The 20,516-nt window shown below is 41.8% G+C and overlaps 1 protein-coding gene across 7 annotated transcripts in view; it reads right to left on the bottom strand.

Moving 5' to 3' along the window:
• The window catches only part of syne1a (spectrin repeat containing, nuclear envelope 1a), a 130,729-nt gene that overhangs the window by 28,166 nt on the left and 82,047 nt on the right, over nucleotides 1–20,516 (bottom strand). For 6 of the 7 annotated variants that reach the window (XM_079643232.1, XM_079643226.1, XM_079643230.1 and 3 more), the window contains 24 exons: nucleotides 20,136–20,473; nucleotides 19,867–20,011; nucleotides 19,377–19,595; nucleotides 18,031–18,308; nucleotides 17,370–17,535; nucleotides 16,286–16,441; nucleotides 15,923–16,075; nucleotides 15,170–15,352; nucleotides 14,632–14,769; nucleotides 14,163–14,348; nucleotides 13,184–13,306; nucleotides 12,854–13,036; nucleotides 11,824–11,967; nucleotides 9,398–9,628; nucleotides 7,412–7,552; nucleotides 6,065–6,178; nucleotides 5,777–5,938; nucleotides 5,134–5,328; nucleotides 4,824–4,997; nucleotides 1,840–2,031; nucleotides 942–1,073; nucleotides 700–800; nucleotides 350–500; nucleotides 122–250 (listed from right to left, as the gene is read on the bottom strand). In XM_079643232.1, the coding sequence (XP_079499358.1) occupies nucleotides 122–250; nucleotides 350–500; nucleotides 700–800; nucleotides 942–1,073; nucleotides 1,840–2,031; nucleotides 4,824–4,997; nucleotides 5,134–5,328; nucleotides 5,777–5,938; nucleotides 6,065–6,178; nucleotides 7,412–7,552; nucleotides 9,398–9,628; nucleotides 11,824–11,967; nucleotides 12,854–13,036; nucleotides 13,184–13,306; nucleotides 14,163–14,348; nucleotides 14,632–14,769; nucleotides 15,170–15,352; nucleotides 15,923–16,075; nucleotides 16,286–16,441; nucleotides 17,370–17,535; nucleotides 18,031–18,308; nucleotides 19,377–19,595; nucleotides 19,867–20,011; nucleotides 20,136–20,473 (4,134 nt within the window). The remainder of the gene's footprint in view (nucleotides 1–121; nucleotides 251–349; nucleotides 501–699; nucleotides 801–941; nucleotides 1,074–1,839; nucleotides 2,032–4,823; nucleotides 4,998–5,133; nucleotides 5,329–5,776; nucleotides 5,939–6,064; nucleotides 6,179–7,411; nucleotides 7,553–9,397; nucleotides 9,629–11,823; nucleotides 11,968–12,853; nucleotides 13,037–13,183; nucleotides 13,307–14,162; nucleotides 14,349–14,631; nucleotides 14,770–15,169; nucleotides 15,353–15,922; nucleotides 16,076–16,285; nucleotides 16,442–17,369; nucleotides 17,536–18,030; nucleotides 18,309–19,376; nucleotides 19,596–19,866; nucleotides 20,012–20,135; nucleotides 20,474–20,516) is intronic. The other variant, XM_079643231.1, reaches the window with a different exon arrangement.

Here is a 20,516-nt window from a genome sequence, read left to right on the forward strand (position 1 = left end):
AAGACAAAATATTATCTCAGTGCATTAAAAGCTTTCAGTAAGAATATTTTTCACATAAAACATTTTCACTGGGGAACATAAGTAATGAGAAGTTATCATAAGGAAGAAATATGTGCCTTACCTCAAGGGCGATTATTTCCAGAGTCTGACTGCAGGCCTCGAACAAAGCTCTGGGAGAGCGAGAGTCCTGGCTGGCACAAACACCTCTGAACACGACGCTGGGGCTGGACAGACGGGACCGGTGGAGCACCTGAGAACAAGAGGGAAAAATCACAATAAAAGTGTAAAATTACATGGCAGTAAACTTTTATTGAAACACATCATAATCCATGAGGCGTGGCATGTGTACCGGGCTAAGCTGGTCCTGTTCCAGGGAGTTGAGGGAGAGCTGCAGCTTCGTGCTCTGGTCTTTGTTCAGGTTTTCCCAGCGCTGCCTCATCTGCTCCAGAGGAGACAAAGTCTCAGACTCCAACAACACTCCTCCTGGGATGGACATCTCACTGTGGGAGGAAGAGAGGTGGGTTGTATAAGATACTTTTATCTGGTCCCGGACTGTCGATGTTTTTTAAACACGTTTGTTTATTTGACAGATTTAACACACTATTCATTCATATAATAACTCTCCCAGATAGGAACATATGGCTATAATAAACAAATCACATCAAATCACAGAAACCTGAATAGACAGAAGTGAAGTACCTGTCCCCATTGGGTGTGGTCTGTTGGCTGAGTAACTCCTCTCCAGCGCTGGCTACAGACTGCAGCAGCCTCCTCTGCTCAGCTACTTGCTGCTGCAGCTCCTAGAAGGCCACAAAATCTCAGTTGTATCAGATGAATCTAAAAAATCTTATTAAACCAAATTGATTTGTACAGTGCTTAAAATAGACTCAGCTCAGGTTTATTAAATATAAAAACTAAACTAAAGTTCATCTTCCTCTTACCCTCTGTCGAAGAAGGTTGTTGTGATGCTGCTGTGTGCGTGTTGTTCTAGCCTGGGAAAGCCATTCCTGAACATTGGGACTCTGAGACAGAGATGAGTCTGGCTCACTATCCTCCTGCTCCTGCAATGAACCCTGGGAGAAAAAACAGGAAACTTCAGAATTTGATTAAATGCTCAAACACTTTAACAGGAGAGAAGAGAACAGGGAATCAGATTTTCTCTCTGGGGAAGAGGCGATTAAGTTTCCTGCTAAGTTTGGTCCATACCGTATGTGCATAGATTAAGTAATCAATTTCTTGATGTAAGTTCACTTAACTGTACTAAAACTGAGATTTCAACACTTCTAGAATAAATCTATATTTAAAATAAATGTCATTAAGTCCTATATTTAAAAAAAGAAGTTAAAGTGAAAGTGATCCTATGTCTTATAGGGGGACTTTAATTAATTTCATTATTTTCTACAATTACACATTGTTATATTATCACATTAAGGGAAGCCAGCAGCAAGGGCCCATTTTCAGTTAAAATGTGGAGATTGAAGAAGACATAAAGGGACAAAGCCAAACTGTTGAGTCATCAGAAACACACCTGCTGCAGTACATTAGTGTAAGCATGTGATGAGGTAGCATCCTTTTGTCTGTTGTTTGAGGCCCATTGTGGGACACACAGGCTCTTGTTGTTCCGTAGTGGAATACAGTGGACTTTTATGAAGGAGTATGACATGACCTTTAGTACTTGTACAATACTACCATTGATACAGTTAGACAGCATCCCATAATGCATCCAGCAGAACAATAATGACACAGAGGAAGGAAAAATGTGTGGGAATGTGGAGGGGAAGAGAATGTAGGTTTTGAAAAAGGAGAGGACGGACGACCTCACGTGACCTCTGAGCTCACCTGTATGCCAAGTTGTTTGTCCTGCAACATCTGCTGCAGCTCCATCAGGCTGTCTTTGAGGGAGCGCAGCTTGAAAGCGAGTTGCTCCGCCTCTCCCTTGGTCTCAGCCCGGCCCTCTAACAGCAAGCTCTCGCTGTGGATGGACAGCTCGGAGAGATACGACACCTTCTGCTCGATCTCAAACAGCATATTCTGGAAAGGCAAGAGTTATAGTTGAGAATCAAGCTAAACTGTTCAAAAGCTCAAAATCCTTTACATTAACTTTCCTAGAGAGTCTCTCATAATAAACATCATAACATCTTATGCATACATAATAAAGCAGCAGTTATTATCTTCTACAGGTTCTACATGCCAAATGTATCTATCACTGCTATGACTTTATTTCACAGAGCTTTACAAAAAGTATTATCTCGGCATCAAGATGTGTTAGCAAATGTTTTTCAGCATTAAAGTTTTTCTTGGAAGGTGGAATCATTGGTTCCTAAACCTTTTTGCTTGTGGCCCAATAAAAAGAAGCAATGATTATCTGAAAGCCTTCACCACAAATTGCAACCAGAAGAACCAAAGGGCGATGTTATTTTTTATTATATTTTTAGATGAGAAGGTAAAATGTTACAGTAATTTCTGTGGTTTAGAGGCTTCCACTAACATAACATGCAGCATATTTCAGTTGCATGCTTTTTATTTCTGCCTCTCCTTGCCTCAAATGTTTAAGGATACAATATGTTTTTCATCAGTTCTCATATTCTTTTTTAATCTTACTCTGTTTCTCTTCTTTTTAGACCTATTCTACTAACCCTTCTCTTACATTTTCTAATCAGAGAAGCAAAAGAAAAAAAGACCCTCCCTTCATACGTCCAGGCTCTCTGTAAACTGGTGTATGGCAGAAGGGCAGATTCAACCCTAATCCTCCTCTTTCACACGAGGTTACAAGGGCCCTTGGCAGAGATGAGGAGGTAATTCACCACAGAGATTTGTTCCTGACTACAGAGAAACATACAACTCTTGTGCTTCTACCCAGAGCTGCCGCTGTGTGGATCACTGGGAAAGTGTGGAACCTGTTGTCTCTACACTTTCTCACCACAAAAAGGCTCTTTATTGTAGCTCAAATTCCTCTCCTTGGGCCTAAGCCTTTATCTTTTCTTTTTAATGACTGTTTTGAAATGCCTTTGTCTGAATGTCTTTCATTTTTGTAAAGAACCTTGAATTGCCTTGTGTTGAAAGGTGCTATATAAATAAACTTGCCTTGCCTAAGCACTTGTAAAACCTTAAATGTTTTTGTTTGGATTGACACAGCTCCATCACAAGGTGGAGTTTAGTATAAAGGTTGAGACAATGTTGGGCTGAAAGTTCAGACTCGTAAAGTATTTGATTAAGCGCTGAGCCGTGAGAGGCTACGCTTAAGTGGGTACTGAGCCGCTTACAGTGTAGGGATTTTCCAGAACTGTGTACATTTTGAAATAAACCCAAATCAGAATTGGTCGCACCAAACTGAGGCTATAAAAGAATAAAAACAACTATTGTAACACAGAGAACTGATTCATTTGGACATTAACAGACGTTAAGTATGCCTTTATATCGCCTTTTCCCTCTGTTTATTTCTTGATTTTCACTGCTCCCTATTTGCCTGAGTTGCTCCACTTCAATTTCTTCCCTTTCTCTTGCCTTTATGCCCGCTTCATCTCACCAACCTCATATCCTTTCTCACATCGTGCCCTTTCTCTAGGGTCGATACTGTAATAATCTACGTTGCATACAGTTTAAACCCCCTGGAGATGAGAGCCCGCATGGAGCCAGACCTTTAGACCTGAACTCCGCAGGGGCCATATGTGAGCTTTAATCAGCTTACTGTCTCGAAGCTGCTCCACACACACACACACACACACACACACACACACACACACACACACACACACACACACACACACACACACACACACACACACACACACACACACACACACACACACACACACACACACACACACACACACACACACACACACACACACACACACACACACACACACACACACACACACACACACACACACACACACGCTTCCTATGACTGAGTAACAGAACTAACATTATTAATGCTGAGAAGCCAATTATTGTGCATCATAGCTTGAATATTTGAACATGTATTTACATCAGTTTTGGAATTGAAAAGTTAAGCTGCCAAATCAGCGCATTTGTTTGTTGATTCAGTCGAAGACTAACTAGCTTCAAATGGATACTTCAGTGAAATAAAAGTCAAGGTAAATACACTAAGAAACCATTGTTAGAGATAAAAACAGGAAAGGAAATGAGGTAATGAAAAGCAGTGGCACTGTTTACAAAAAGCGTTTCTAATTACACTGCACAAGTTACACACCGTCACTGAAAAACCCTTAAAAGGACACACAGTTGGATTAGTGACAACTGCTACCATCAGCAATGGATGCTAATTACCCCACAGATAAAGGAGATGTTACCGTAGAAACATAATGAGTAGGGAAACCACACTCGGGCTTGTGGAGGAATGTTTGAGGTCAAGTGATGAGGGTCATCACAGGGTCAAACCCATATCCCATATGACTTAATACTAACAGAATTCCTGCCACGTGCCAAATAACTGCATCATCATGTGTTCAATTACAGCTTTAGGACGATTGCTGCATGTCACACATATTGATTTAAAGGAGCACATGAAGTCAAAAAAGCTCAACTGTGTTTAAGGTCAGAGTCCTCTCTCATACATTTCTGGTATGGCAGAATGACAAAAAACCAACAACTATCCCTAAAAAAGTCCTTAACTTAATTGGAAAAAATAAGTCTCTTATTCTGCGTTTTAACTCACTGTTGGTTCTGTGGATTGTTTCAGCTTTTAAGGACACATCAAACCATCTACTGTCAGCAACATTGTCATCCATGAACATCAAGCTCAAAAACGTTCCGTGCTTCAGCCCAGCTTTTAAATAAAGCAAAAAAGTAGTTCTTACCTGACAGTCGATGAGCTGCTCCTCCATGTCCAAGTCCTCGTTCAGCGGTTGAAGTGCTGAGCTTATAGTGGCACGAGTGCTGAGCAGCCAATGGTCGAGCTCCTCTGCCTCACTGTGGTACCGCTGCAGTGCCTGTTCCTGTCTCTGCTCCTCCAGCTGTTCACTCAGTCTCTCCTGTTGGGGTGAAGGTGACACTCATGTTAAGAATCTGCAGGTGAGACAGCTCTGACACTATAGTATACTTAAATGTTAAGTAGAATGACAGCATTCAGATATGGGAGATGTTAAAAGATCATCTCAAAGTGCGCACCTCCAGCAGCTGCCGTTTCCCAGAAGCCTTCATTCGAATGGTGGCCATCCTCTCTCCCAGCACAGTGAGGGTAGACTGCAGAGCCAGTTGGTCTCCTGGCTCCCCGTCACTGTCGCTGTCTGCCAGCTCCTCAGAGAAGCACATCTGTAACTCGCCAATCTCCTCCTGCAGCATCATGATCTCATCCATCAGAGCCTGGACAAAAAAGTGGGATAGGTGAAATTAAGTGATATGAATTCTGAAATAAAGAAAGATTTGAAGAGAAAGAAGTCGTAGGAAAGGGAGAAAAGCCTGAATAGATGGCGAGAGAAAGGAGTAACAGAGGGTTTTGCCCAATAGTCTGACAGAAGCGTTACAAAAAGGAGCTGTATTGGCCGTCGCTCTGAAGTTGGCATAGCAACTGAGGACAGTGCTATGAAGTTTGTGCAACCATTGCATGGGCTTGTGCAATATCAAACTCCTCAATCATTCTCTGTGTTCTCAAATCAGACTTGTCCCTCCCACAAGAGGTTTTCTGTGTGCCTATTAATTGACACTCAACATGTACTACTACTTTGAATGTTATCTGTACTTTATTCCTTTCTCTTTCTCTATCACACACAACCCCACATCTCCAGCCATCTCTGTCCCCCCTCTCTCTCACCTGGTGTGCAGCCATCTGGCTCTCTGGGGTTTTGGTAGGGTCCAGGCCTTCATTGAGCGCCGCCTCGATGGACTCCATCTTAGTGGAAATGGACAGGAGGGACTCCTGATAATGCTGCTGCCGCTCCAGAGCCTCGTACAGACTCTTCTGCTTCTCACTGATCTGTGGTAGGGGAGAGGGGAGGGAAAGAAAAATAAAGAAATGAACGCTGGTACAATAGCGATGGCAGCTCTGTCATTTTTTACATGTGAATTAATCTAATTTAGTGTAGCTGATGATGTGACGTACCACGTTCTTGAGTGTTTCCCAGGATCTCTGCAGGTCGTCCAGGTTAGCAGCACTGGTCTCCATTGACGGGTCGTACAGCTCCTGGAGGGGCGCTCGACTCAAGGCACCTCGACCCTGTGGCACAACAACACAGTGAGTGTGAGCGCTGTATAATATATGGTTGAGAGGATGTGCTGGGTCTGAAATGTCCTTATGCTCTCAAACATACTGAATTGAAATTTGAATTAGTATATTCAGAGGAAATATGACCAAATGATATATAGTACTGTACATTTGTGCCTCCTGCTAAAAGACTATTCACTTCAAGATAAACTAATATAGATCTTCAACCTGTTCTAGTTCACACTTTAAAGGACGTTGAGATTTAACTGAAATGGCAACTAAACTCATTATGCCATGGGTTAATGGTTATGGCAGCTCTTTTAAATCAATCAAAACCTAAGAGAAGTATCACTATCTATGACCTGTGAGTTAAATTCGTTTTTTTGTGAGATGTTTTTACTTCAGCAGCACCTGGCTGAGGTCCTATCCGATTAGTTTGGACTCCTTTTCAGTCACTTTCCAACTGCCTTATTGATTTCAGTTAAGCTTACATGACACATCTCAAGATAAACATATTATATTTACATTTCACAATAAAAGCTAAAAAAAAAAAAAATTCTGAACTTTGATGTCCCTCCAACAACAACCCTTCTGTTTTACTGCTGCATCATTTTAAATAATAGATTACACATAAAAGCCGATTTATGCTACGTTTGCTCGGTTAGAAATGAAATGAATAATACATTGACACTTCCTCATCTCAGCAAAAAAGCAGGTGATAAACAAACTTTCTGCAGCAAAGTAACACATAATGCTGATAAACAGAAAAAGCAGGGGCAGCACAGAAACTCTCCATCAGTTTCAAACATCCATTCTGTTGATCGTGGTGATGGTGGGGAAGTGACATTTTTGATGGTGGGAATCAGACGATGGCGATGGTATGGAATAGTGCGTAAAGTCACATAATCAATATTTATTCAAACAATCTTATATTAAATGAAACCAAACAAACTCTGGCCTCTGGCAACAGATTACAATTATCATAATAACAATGTAAACTCACTCGCCGCTTTATTTTAATATCTTAGTGTCATTGGGAATATCAACATCCTTCAGACATGAATTTGAATACAGTAAAATAATCCCATCCGGGGGCAAGTTTAAGGTGATGGTTTCTAATGATATAAATTGAGATAAAAAATGTAAAATCGGAGGATGGTAGTATGTAATTTGGACGGTGGTGGTATGGAGGCTGGGCAGGTCAGGCAGTGCTGGAGGTCTCTGGAGGTAACCAGGTTGCAGTACCTGGTTAAAAGGTGTTTCAGCGTTAGCCCCTGGGGAGGGGGAGCGGCAGGCAGGGGGAGAGGAGACCTCGCTGTTGGTGCCCTCCTCCCCTGACTCCTCCGTCACAGGGGAGAGGAGTGTGTGGCAGCGACCTGCTGTCATCTGATCCCACATACACACCCCACATCAAACACACACATCAAAAGAAGCAGGAGGAGGAAACGGGAGGGAAACGCCCAGATCAAAGGAGTGAGGAGACAGAGAGAGTAAAATGAAGAGAGAGAAGAAGAGAGAAAATAAAAATTAATGGGGGAGTGCAGGTTAGGCAGTAAGCACATTGAGGATTAAAAAGACAGCGAGTAATCAAATAACACTGAGAAAAGACTAGTAAGATCTCATTACTGCTGTTGACATCAAACACTGTAATGATTTTGCCATAGCATATCATTAAGGAGACATCATTTTATATTGCTCTGAGAGAAAATGGACACACACTGGATTTCACCGGCAATGAATGAGCCACTCAGACCTTTACAGGATACATCAGGGGAAAGGAATGGCCATTACCAGGAAGTTGAAAATCATCCAGTAAGTACACACACCGCTCTCACCACACACACACACACACACATACACACGGTTGCAGTTTCAGAACCACAGTTATTTCCTTTCCATCAAAGACGCAGTGGCTTGTAACGATCATTTAGACATTAAGGAACAACTCATACAGTCTGATGTATGAGCACGTTAAAAACAAGACAAATTAAGAGTACGATCAAGGCCAAAAGCATAGCTAAAAGATTGCATAGTTATCCAAGACTGGATTAATGCATACAGCAGCAGCAGCAGCTGTCCTAGCAGTATCCCAGTTGTCTGTGCGCTTGCATGCTTCAGTGGAGAGGCAGAGCAGAAATGTGAGCCAAGCCCTACTGGGATGTGTTGGCTGTTTTTGAAGACAACTTGGCCGACTGTCTCGGGACCTTGTGATCCTCGGAAAACTTTTTTCCCGGGCTTTATGATGCAATGCAACGCAACTTAAGAGAATCAGCCCAATAGCATGTGTGGGAAACAAAGTGGTTTCACATATTGAGATTAGTTAGAACCTGGGAAGTACTCTCCCAAACTTAGACGACAATGACACAGTACTTAAAATGCTTAGCAATAACAAATGAAAGATAACAGCAGCCCTAGCAACCCTCTTATGCCATACACACAAACGTATCATACTCTGCTCACACACAAACACACACACACAGTAATATCCTGTTTCCTGGCCTGCTGAGACCAACACAACACAAAGAGCAGTAACAGAGCAAGGAAGCTAAGAAATCTGAATGAACGACACAGAGGAAGAGGCAGTGAGGCGGACACACATAAGAAAAAACAATGAAGCTGAGGATGACATACTGTAGTAGCAGGCTGACAGAATCAGGCTAATACGAAGCAAAGCGAAGTGACACAGCAGAAAATCAGTGCAGTAATACACAAGAGGAGACAGAGCCAGAATAGTAACACTTAAGGTGTGAGGAAAAGAAGGTTAGCTTTTATTTCGGTGCAATAAAACCAACAGAAAGAAAGAGACGAGGAAGAGGAACCGGATACCAATATAGAGATGAAAGGCCTATTTAGAAACGTTTTTTATAAGGATGCTCATGACACCCGGTAGCCCAATTTAAGTTGAGTTTGTAAGTGTATACTTTAAACTTGGTGCACTGTTGCTGTGACTTTAAGTACTGGAGTTAAACCTTTAATCATAACTGTCATCCGCAGCTACCCTCTTATTAGGGATGACTTTAATCTAATTACATTATTGTGAAATGAACTGTAAATGCCCACTAGAAACTCCCAAGGGATCCCTGAGGTTCCCTGTTTAGAACCAGTGGTCTGTACAGAAAGAGAGAGGGAATAAAAGCCTCACATGCATACATATACACAATGGATACAGCCATGCAGTTTGTGCATGTGTGAATCTCTGTGTATAAGTCCATAAAAGGCTGCACCACTCACCATGACGACAGAGGGGTGTGCTGGAAGCTGCTTGTTGCCGTTGCTGTTGGTGGTTGCCACTGAGCCGGGCAGCTCCTCATCACTCAGCTCGTCCACGCCGTCCGACAGGCCCTCCACCTCGTTCACCGTCAGCAGCATGGTGGCGTGTTTGGCTTTTACTGTCAGCATCTTACACTTGGAGTGGAGCGAGGCGATCTGCTCCTGGTAGCCACGGATCTTCTGGGCTAGCTCCTGTCAAAACATCCCCCAACAAACAGAAAACAACCGGCACCCCCAGGGTCAGGAGAGTGTGGCTCAGTCCACAATGCAAGATCAATAGTTCCTGGTCAAATAGGATCCTGCTAAAGGAGGGAGGTGAAGTTGGTTCAGCGCTGAATGTAGTGCCGGTGTGTGTGCATTCTCTCCTCTCTCCCCGGTCTCTCGCTTTGGCTTGTGTAAGCCAAGCAAGAGAATAGCACAGCCTCTCTCTCTCCCTCTCTAGTTTTCCAGTTTCTCTCTCTCTCTCTCCTCTGTATCTTTGAGCCAATCACAGCACCACAGAGGCGGGTGACTCAGAGCAGCAGCGAAGCCAACAGACAGGATGTTTGGTAGAGAGAAACAGACCCGAGCAGAAATAGTTCAAAATCCCTCAGACCCTCCTTCTTGTACACATACACAAACCGAGAGGAAAACAGGAAGTGATGTCACTGCATGCCGCTTCCCCCCTCCACCAATCCCCGGGGCAAATTGCTTTCAACAAAAGCGAGTAGTAAGGAGAGAGGGAGTGTTTAAGTCAGGAAGAATGACAAAGATGGTGTCAAATTACAGCTATGGAATGAGCCGGCAGGCCGGGTCCGGGTCCAGCTCCTCCTCCCACCCCCCTCCTCCTCTTCCTCCCCCTCCTCCTCCCTGTCCCGCAGATGGCCAATGCACTGATAATCAGGTCATGTGACTATCTGGGCCAGTGGAGTTGCAGCTATCTGCTCAGCTCAAACTCAGACATAAACACACTGTCATGCCAAGTGCCTCTGCAGCAATGGAGATATTGCAGTAACAACTAAATATACGAGTTTCATGAATACTCTGTCAAGTTCTGCAATTAGATAAAGATCTTTCAGAACAATGCAGGGGAAATAAAAATCTCCCCGGAGAGATTTGATCTGTTTCTCTGCAGATCTCTTCCTCTCTCAGTCTGCACCCCCCTCCTTCTCAATATCTCTCTCTCCGCATTGGGGAGCAAATACACTTACTCAGCAAAGTACAACTGCAACCAAATAAGTAACACAGGTAAAAAACAGCTACACTGCATCAAACAGGAATGTATGCAGATTATATTTACATGCACCATCAGATAAAAGGGGAATGCGCTTTAGCTGGGCTTGTTGACACAATATTCTCTCAGCACTGCTCTTAAACCAAGTTAAAAAGGGGGTTTCATAAGCAGGTTTTTTTCATTTCTGGTCGTTTTCTAGGTAAATCAATTCATTGTCCGTCGTATGCATTTCAAATCAAGACATTAGGGGGAAAACTCATATAGGGGATTGACAGATAATTACATATAAATAGCATAAAAGTGATGCTAAACGGATGAAAATGATGCCTTATGATTTAATACTAGCTTAATGACTAAATTACAGTCGTTCAGTCTGACTCACTCAGTCAAAGGGGTTGCCCTCAAATTCTCTCTGACACCTTGTATATTTACTGCTGCCTCAACTTTTTTTTTTTTTAAGATGTTTAACACGGTTAGAACAGGAATTATACAGTGACTCAACTTCCTTGATGTTGACGTCGGCCTCATTAAAAAGCAATTTTTAGACATCAGCATATTCTCTGATTTAAATGTCAAATGAAAGACCCTTTGAGGCAAGAATGTTGTAGGACCTCTAAAACAGAAAGCAGTGTCATCAACATCTCTTTAAGTCATGTTGCTTTGCTGTTTTCTCACAGTTATTTTTTCACAACAAGCTGTGCATTATTTAAATAAAGAATATTTCTGTGAAACAAACAAATGTTAAAGTGCACCCTCTGAGGCTGTTTTTGTTGTTGCAGACTAGGCCCTTGGCTTCCATCAAAGGAAATCTTCAACAAACAATGATCTTTTATTTAGACAATAGCATGCTCCCAACTCTGTTGCCACAGATTAGGGAAGGTCCTTTCCTGTTTCAACATAACAACGCACCAAAGCTGATTCCATAAAGAAAAGGCTCTCTCAACATGTGAAGGACATGCAGTGCTTAATGTGAAACCAGACTTTATGGCCCAACATCAGTGGACCAATCCATTAATACAATTTTTGGCTGAAAGTCCAATCCCTGCAGCCAGGTTGCAACAACTTTTTGAAAAGGTCACAAAAAAGCTGTGATAGCAGTAAACAAATGTCCATAGTCTGGGAATGATGTATTCACATATGGGTGTAATGCTGGAGTAAGTGTGTGCTTTCTGACCTCATGGTGGTGTATTTGAGCCTGAAGTTCCTGAATGTTGCTGGTGGAGACGGGCCGGTCCTGAATGATGCGGTGAGCCTCTTCTATTAATCTCTGGAGGTTCTTCACTTCCTGTTCGTACTGCTCGTACTGCACCACAGCCTCCTTTGAAAGAGGAACATAATATGGTCAGCTTGAAGATGCCCTTTGTGTAAAACAATCATAACATGAGGTAGATATTATTGATTTCTGAAGAGAAGGAAGGTCAAAGGTGTCATCTACAGATATCATCTTAGAGGCAAAATGTCTCTCATTCTCTATGTCACAAAGCCTCAATGATATCAACTCCTATAAGCACAGTCTCTATCACTGAGTATGTTGACATGTATGTTCCAGAGTGGCATTTATTAGAAAGGCACAAAAAGACAATCTACAAAGTCCTAGTAAGAAGTAATCTGACATACAGTATACTGCTTTAAAAACAATGGGCTATTTTAAACACCTCTTCTGTTCATGTTTTCTGACAATATCCTAGAACGAACAGTTAATAGATTGATTTAGGAAGTAATCTGCAGATTCATTGATAATGAAAATGATCGTTAGTTGCAGCCCCAATAAGTAGTTTATTTCAATTATGATCCTAAATCAGAATAGACAAACCGATTTACTGTTTTAAATCTCGGTGTATTTGGTTCAAATGTGGGTGTTTGTCCCACTAATAGTCACTAATCTAATCTTCACTACAATGAGCTTAAAACTACAACCAGCCCAGAACCAAGTGATTGGAGGATAATACTGGTGTGATGGGGGCTAAAGAAAAACACACACATTCCTGAGACGGCCTGTTGGGACACTGCAGCATATTTCAGAGCAGTAAATATAGAGATACACATACAAAACTCTTCTAACAGGGCAACAAATGACCAACTACACACTTGCTTTGCCACATTTCAGTTCTACAGTCTGTATATTGACAGAGACGTTGGTGGTCTAAAGCAAAATGTTATACAAACACTTCTCTATCATTTGCAGTAGGAGGCCTGCCCTCTACCTGCAGGATGTTGCACTGCTGGATGGTGGTGTGCTGCAGTTGGCTGGCCTCCTGCTGCAGAGTCTGAGCTGTGCGGCAGACGGGCAGGCTGGCCACCGCCTCCTCTGGCAGCCGGAGGGCGCTCTGACACTGCTGCACTGCCGCCACCTGCTGCTTGAAGCCCTCCATTTCCACCAACAGACGCTTTTATGAAGAAATGAAGGGTTGTTAGAGAGTAAGGAGGAACTGTAGATGGTTAGAAGATGTCATATTGCAACTGTTGGCAAGCATTTGCAGTATTCTCTTTATGTTTTCATAATAATTAAAAATTTGAAATGTGTGTGTGTTTACCTGTCTCTGTGTGAGCTGCTCTCTGAGGCTGAGCCTGTTGAGGTCTGGGGAGGCGAGTGTGATCTGGATCTGGTCCACAGCAGCATGGAGGATCTTCACCTCCGCCTCCAAACGCAACATGTCCTGAGGAGAGACACAATCTAGAGTACTGCACATACGGGTAAAGGAGCAGCTAATGCTATGTATTGTACACATTTAATGTAGCTTATGTAGAATATATACCTGGATTTAAAAAATATATATATTATTGCTGATGTTAATGTGATTTTTTTTATAAGAAATGACTTCGATTATCAAAATAATTGGCAATATTTTTCTTTTAATCTACTAATAATTGTAGCTCTATATCCACAAAAAATACATTTAAATGATACCACTCTGAAATAAATATCTCTTCGAAAAAAAACTCTTCATCCCTAAAATAAATAAGACCCAGAATAAATCCAAACCTGCAGGAGGAATTGTAAAATAATTCCCAAACAGAAAATGTTATTAGCAATCATAAGCACCACACTGTCACCTGGGTACCAGATGTTTGGATCAGATCAGCTGACAGGTTACATATAAAACGTTGCATTCCATAATGATAGTGTAGTATTTCTCATGACCATAGGGGTGCGCTGTTGGATTGAAGATCTGGTTTATTTGACCCACTCCAAAGGGATGAGCACCAAAATGTGTAGTTGTGATGCCTGTGAAATTTGGGCAATGATAAACAAATCCAATGTATTTTTCATAAAAAATGTGTATTAAATATGTTTTGTTAGTTTAATATACATACACTATTATCTATAAGATCTGTCACAACAAGTACGAGGTACACATTTTTTTCAATTTCTGTACATTTCTGTTTGGATTTAAGACATTTAATTAGCTACACTTGTAATGGATTTATTTTAATCTTCATAAACAGTTAAGGGATAAAGTATTATTGATATCTGATTCCTGTGATGTTTTCCTGAAAGTGTGTTTCGTTTACCTTTGCAGCATCCTGCAGACTCTGGAGGCGGGTCTTGGCATGTTGCTGCAGCTCCTCTGTACGCCTGCTGAGCTGTTTCACCTGCTGGATCCACCCCTCCGTCTGCAACACCTCCCCCAGCTGCCTCTCCCTCTCCCCCATTGCCTCCAAGTCACCATGGAGACCCCGACATTCCCGCAGCAACGCCTGTCACCATAGGAAAATAAATTACAAGTCAAAGAGAGGAGCCTTTTGTGCTGAGCAATTATACTAATTAAGGCCGGCCAACACACTGTACAGTACATGACATGTCGGTGGAAATCCAGAGGGAGAAATTAATTAGCTGTTAATCTGTCTGGTCTCTTCAGATTTAGTATGTTAATACAGGCAATAATAATGTTTATTTTTGTGGAAAAGTAAATATTACTAACATTAGAATCCAATTTCTGTTGCAGCAGTATTCAGACCCTCTCCCTGCTGCGTGACTCACCTGGTGAGCTCGAATTTGCTCCTGCAGCTGAGACGCAGAGCCCCAGATGATACAGCCGGTGACCAGATCTTCTGCCTTTTTTGTCCAGCCCAAAATGAACGTCTTCATACCGTGGTATTCCTCAACCTGTCTCTGTGCCTGCTCATAAGAGAAATACAAGATAGCAAAATGAATCAAGCAGAAAAAAAAGTTATTAACAAAGAGAATGACCCGATAATGGCCAAAACATTCTGATGATTATAGGACAACTTGTAGTGGATGAATCCTTAGAAAAACACATTTCAGCCACTGAAGGTTTTATATATCAGAATTGAAGACCATGTTTTGTTGGTTTTATTAAATAGCCACAACAAATAAGACTTTTTAAAATGTCCGTCCCCTCTATCACTTGTTCTTATATTTTTGGAATGAATTGATTTTCTTCCTGTTTGTCCAGTTTTTTCTCGATATCTAAGAAACACCAGGCAATTCTTTGACATTTTCTCTGTTTCTCTTTAGCGAGGTCTACATGACATGCTGAACCTAATGGACACTTCACCTTCTTCAGTCTGTTGGCTCTGTCCTGGACCTGCTGCGCTGTGTTGCGCTGCACCTCTGAAAGTTTGGCCACAGCATCGCCCAGCTGCTTACACAGCAGAGGGTTCTGCTCCCCAAACTCCTGCACCGCTGCTTCTAGCTCTGCCAGAGAGCGCCCGCAGCATTCACACTCTTCACAACGAGCCTGTTTAGGAAAAGACATGGTAATAAGGTGAGCAAAGAAATCACGTTATAGTCATATGTAAGATAAGACAATTGATACCATTCTTATATTTGTATGATAAATACAAATCAACAGTCAGCAGCAGGTGTGTTTAGCATTAGGAGTAGAATGGCTGTGTCCCTAGGTAACACATCGGCCTACCAGCATCTCTAAGGCTCCCTAATTAAACACATAATATCTTGTTTGTAAAATGTGTTCAAAAAACACGTTTTAGGGTTGACAAGCTTAAAATAAAGTAGTGATTAAATAGCTACTACTACTACTGTAGGTGCTGGTAAGCAGAATAGTTAAAAAAAGAAGGAATAGTAAGAGAAGGAATAAAGTTGGGGCAACAAGAAAGAGAACAGGAGGGAAGGGGCTTAGACTCCCATTGGGGACACTTCTCTCAGAAGTGGGTCACTCTTGAAGGCAGAATTCAGTTCATGCCATACCAACTCTAATACACTCATTAACCCCAACAGCTGCAAAATGAATAGCCAATTTAACAGGGGTTAATTGCTTGTTAATTAGTCAATCTGTCAGGTTGATTACTTTGGTCTCGTCTTTGGCCTCCTCCAGGTCGGCAGCCTTGTCTTCCAACTTCAGAGCGATGGACTTCAGCTTCGCCTCGATGTCCTGGAGTCTGAAGCTGAAGTCTTCTTTCACATCTCTGGTCTGCTGCACTTCCCTTTCTCTCGCCTGGACCTAAAGATGGCAGAGAAACAAACATTTCACTTAACTGTCACAAATAAATAAACGCCTTTTAATAATGGTAAGCGGTCAAGAATAAATCTGCAGAAGAACAGAAAAGTAGTACAGTCACACAATTAACCTATTAACCAATCGGACAGCGCTAATCAGTTAATGAAATGACAACATTTAATAAAATGTTCAACTCCAGCCGAGAGAGGTCACCTGGTCTTCAGCGGAGCCCAGAGCCAGCGCCACCTCAGCCAGCTGCATGCTGAGCTCAGAGGGCAGCCCGGCCTGCAGGTCCTGGTATTTGGACTGCTGCAGCTCTGTCATGCGCTCCACACTCTGTCGCCTGCTGATGACCTCACCATGTGCGGTCTGCAAAGCAAACAACATCACATGACAGACTGCTTATCACAGTTTCTTTTGTTACAGTATATATATTCTTTATCTTTATTAAACAGCTTCAAAAGACAAGCATTATCATTGTTTAACATATCTAACAAAAAGTCCAAGAATTATTTTAATATAAGATGAAAACAAACCAAAAATAATAATTACAACTGTATAGTTATTATCAATTCATAACACAATATATATTGAATACATAGACCAATCAATTTATAAGTATTTCAGAGAGTCTTCAGGCAATCTTCATTTTAAGGATTTTATGGAAAATAATAATGACTTTTCCATGACTTCTCCATGACCTTTACCTAATTTTCCATGACCAAAAAAATTACTCTTTCTCAGCGGTACCACTGAAACATTTTTATTTTAAAAAGCTGGAAAATAAGGTCTGCATATGGAACAGGTTCTGCCTATCTAAAACAAATCAAATAGTAGGCTTACTAGCTCCTACACACTATAGCAACTGTAGACTAGAGGGCGTGATTGTAAAAATCTCTCACCAGCAAAACACCTCTACAGTTAAATGCCATTTTACGTTTCATTACTAAACGATACAGTATTTATTATCGTTATAGTATTACTATTTCGGCGATTAGATAAAATATAAATTGTATTCGATGCAACTTTGGTTACATTTCCATGACTTTTCCCAAACTTTGGGAAATAAATTGTTTTCCATAACTTTTACAGGGCCTGGAATTTGCATTTTGAATTCCCATGACTTTTCCAGGTTTTTAATGACCGTAGGAACCCTATGTAAAACAAATAGAGCTAAAATCAAACAATTACCTAAGACTTACCACTCATGCCCTCTGTTCCATAAAGGTCTAAGAATGTTAAAGGTGTAAAAAGATGTCCATTTGGGTAAGGTGGTGGTGTACAAACAGCAGCCTACCTCTAGCTCCTGCAGCAGTGAGTCCAGGTCTGAAGTGGGACTCAGCAGTAAGCCCCGAGTATCTTGGATCCAGCCTTTGACCAAACCCAGCTCCTTCTCAACCTCCTCCCTCTCCCTCAACTCCTGGTGTACCTGAGCCCTGCTGCCTCGTACCCGACACACGAGACTGGACAAGACACAGCGGGGGAGAAAAGGTTTAAATCTTAATGACTGCTTTTACAAATATAAATCAAAAATAAAGTACGAGTTAAACATCTTGTCCTGCTTTCCAGATATTTTTCCAGGAGTTTATCATAAATGTTTTGAGCATTTTCTGATAACATTGTTATTAAAAAGCTAATATTTTGAATCCAAGAGAATGCATTCAATAGGAAATGGGAAAAGTGGAATATTTACATGCTTGACACCAATGAGTAAGTGAATGACAAATTCATTTCTGTGTACAGTATGTGTGAATATTGAAGGTCTTCAGACAACTAGTAATTATTGGGCTTTATTTTATAACTGATTTGTGTGTATTATTTTGTGTTGTTTAGGTTAATATGTTGTTCTGTCATTATTGTTGTGAAAACTCAATAAAAACATAAGTTTAAAAAAAAAGAAAGCTAATATTTTGAATTCCTACCAGGTGGCTAATCCAGTTTTTTACTGGATCTCTCACCTGTCATATTGCTCCTGCATGCTTCTGATCTCTTGCAGGCAGGGTGTCTCTTCGTGTCCGTTCTCTGTCTTTTTCTCCGTGGCCTCCTCCTCTCCTCTGAGGCTGCGGGTGTGTTGCCCCAGCAGGGCCAGGATGGACTGCTCCCTCTCCACCTCCAGGCTGAAGGAGTCGTGGTACTCCAGCAGGCTCTGCAGCGCCGCCCTGGTGGCAGCTTTCTCAACTGTGCCGTCTGGGACTCGGCTGTGGAGGTCTTGGGACACAGAGCGCACCTTCTCCATCTGAGAGAAGTTTATGTGCAAAGATTCAGATTAAGTGGATGCAGCAGACTTAGTGTTAAACATTCACTTTTGACTAGCTAGGGACCATGGATGTAAGCAATGTTGAATGGAACAAATAACAGATAATCAACTTCTCAAATGCTTTAAGAGGAAGTAAACCATAAGTAAACACATTCATTACTTGTTCTATGTGTAAAGAATATGTGTTTGATGAGACACACAGAACTTGAACATAGCTTTGTATTCTCTGTGGACCAGTGAGCCAGTTTATAAGAATACATAATGGTTCATGAATTATAGTGTAAAAGGGCAAGAAACCTTTAGACACATACATCTTAGAAATAAATCATTTATATTTGGATAATGACTACTGGAAATACTGGATGGGATCTTCAGACCTACCCACCTGTGAGATTGGTTCTTTAACAAATGATCTCTGTGGTACATTTTCCCACAGTACAAAGTATTCCCTGTGACAGTGAAAGGCGTATAAAAGAGTCTGGTGATTCAAGTGAAGAGAATGACATCATGTCCAGTTGAACAAAGAGGCCATAGAAAACCAACGGACAACAGGAAATATGCCACATACTGTATAAGGAAGTGACTGCCGTTACTCTCAGTTTGACCTGATTTCCTTTTTTGGAGCACTGCTTTGTGTGACAGCGTTCACACTTGAAATAGGTTGAAAGGCGGGAAAACGGTTCATGACACCATGTTTTGGCAGAAGGAAACAACTGGCCTGAAGCGGAGTTACATCACGGCACACCAACTGATATTCAGTTTCTGTGTTTGACCCAAATCGGCAAGTGTTTGTTCACTGTACAGCAAGTTATGTGGCTATAGATAGCTACTGTGAACTGAGGGCCAAACAAGCTAGTGTTTGAATCAAGCTTTGACTGCCAAAAAAATAACTTAATTCCAACCATGTCTTAACAACTTGTCCACAAGCACAAGTTGCAAGTGTCAAACTAATTTCTTAAGAATCTGCACAGAACTTTGAATGTCAAAGTGTTGTATGAGGCTTTAGCTATTGGAAACAACCCCAAAGTGTGCCTTATCTCCTCTTACCTTGTCAGTGAAGTTCCTCCACTCCCTCGCAGTGTCCTCCAGTGCCCTCTCCTGAGCTCGGGCCACACTGCGGAGCCGGGTCCACCGTTGCCACAGTGACGATACAGAGTGGCTGATGACGGCTTTGCAGGACTCGGAGATGATCTGTTCCAACTCTGATGCGTTCTCTCTCATAGCATTCAGAGGCAGCTCTAGCAGGTCGATGTGAGCCACGAGGGACTACGGACCAAAGATGACAAAATATGAACAATGGTTATTCGATTATTGCCCTCTACTGAAACATTGATAACAGAGGTAGAAAAAAGACACAAAACATGCAGATGTACAAGGAAACAAGGAACAATGCACAAACATTTCACTGTTATAAATATTAATGTGCATCTGCTTCCAGCAACTGTTGGAATATAATATAACAGTCATGTTGGAAACAGCACATAAACATCAGATGATCTTTTCTATATTTTCTAAGTTTTGTAAGAAAGTGTCCCACCTTGTATCTCTGGCACTTTTCCTCCGCCTGCTGGACACTAACAGCTTTGGCTGTTGTGAACATGGCCAGCTTGCTCTCTGCGTCATTCATCTGTTCAACTAGTGTTTCCTTCTCATGTTGGAAGGAGGCCCATAGAGCTTCACAACTGAAAAATTATCGAAAATTACAAACCGAGATTTAGTGTGATTTATTATTCAAACATGCATCACATGGACTGCACATGCCAGATGTTTATACATATGTTACTTGGCTTTAACAGTAATACACACCTCTGCATAACCTCTCTGTAAGCATCCAGGTGTTGTTTGAATTCTGTGTTTCTCAGCTGCATTCCCTCAACTTTTTCTCGAATTTCCCCCATGGCCTCTGCTTCGATAATATCCCCCAGCAGAGGATCCAAAGTCCTCAGCTCCTCTAGACCAGCTGTGAAGTTGTTTTCCTGGGCTGAAAGGTCTTCCAGGTCCCGAACACATTCTGTCTGGTTCTCAAGATCCACCCCCACGCTGGCCTTCTGGAGCAAAGCTGCAGCAGAGTCCAGGCATTTCTGCATGGACTGCAGAGATAAGGCGTGCCTCTGGACGAGGGAGAGAGCTTGATCCACAGCCAGCTTCAATAAGAAGAAGGATATGTCATTACATTCAGTTTTTGCT

Source organism: Notothenia rossii (assembly GCF_949606895.1).
Source record: "Notothenia rossii genome assembly, chromosome: 8".
Classification (NCBI taxonomy): domain Eukaryota; kingdom Metazoa; phylum Chordata; class Actinopteri; order Perciformes; family Nototheniidae; genus Notothenia; species Notothenia rossii.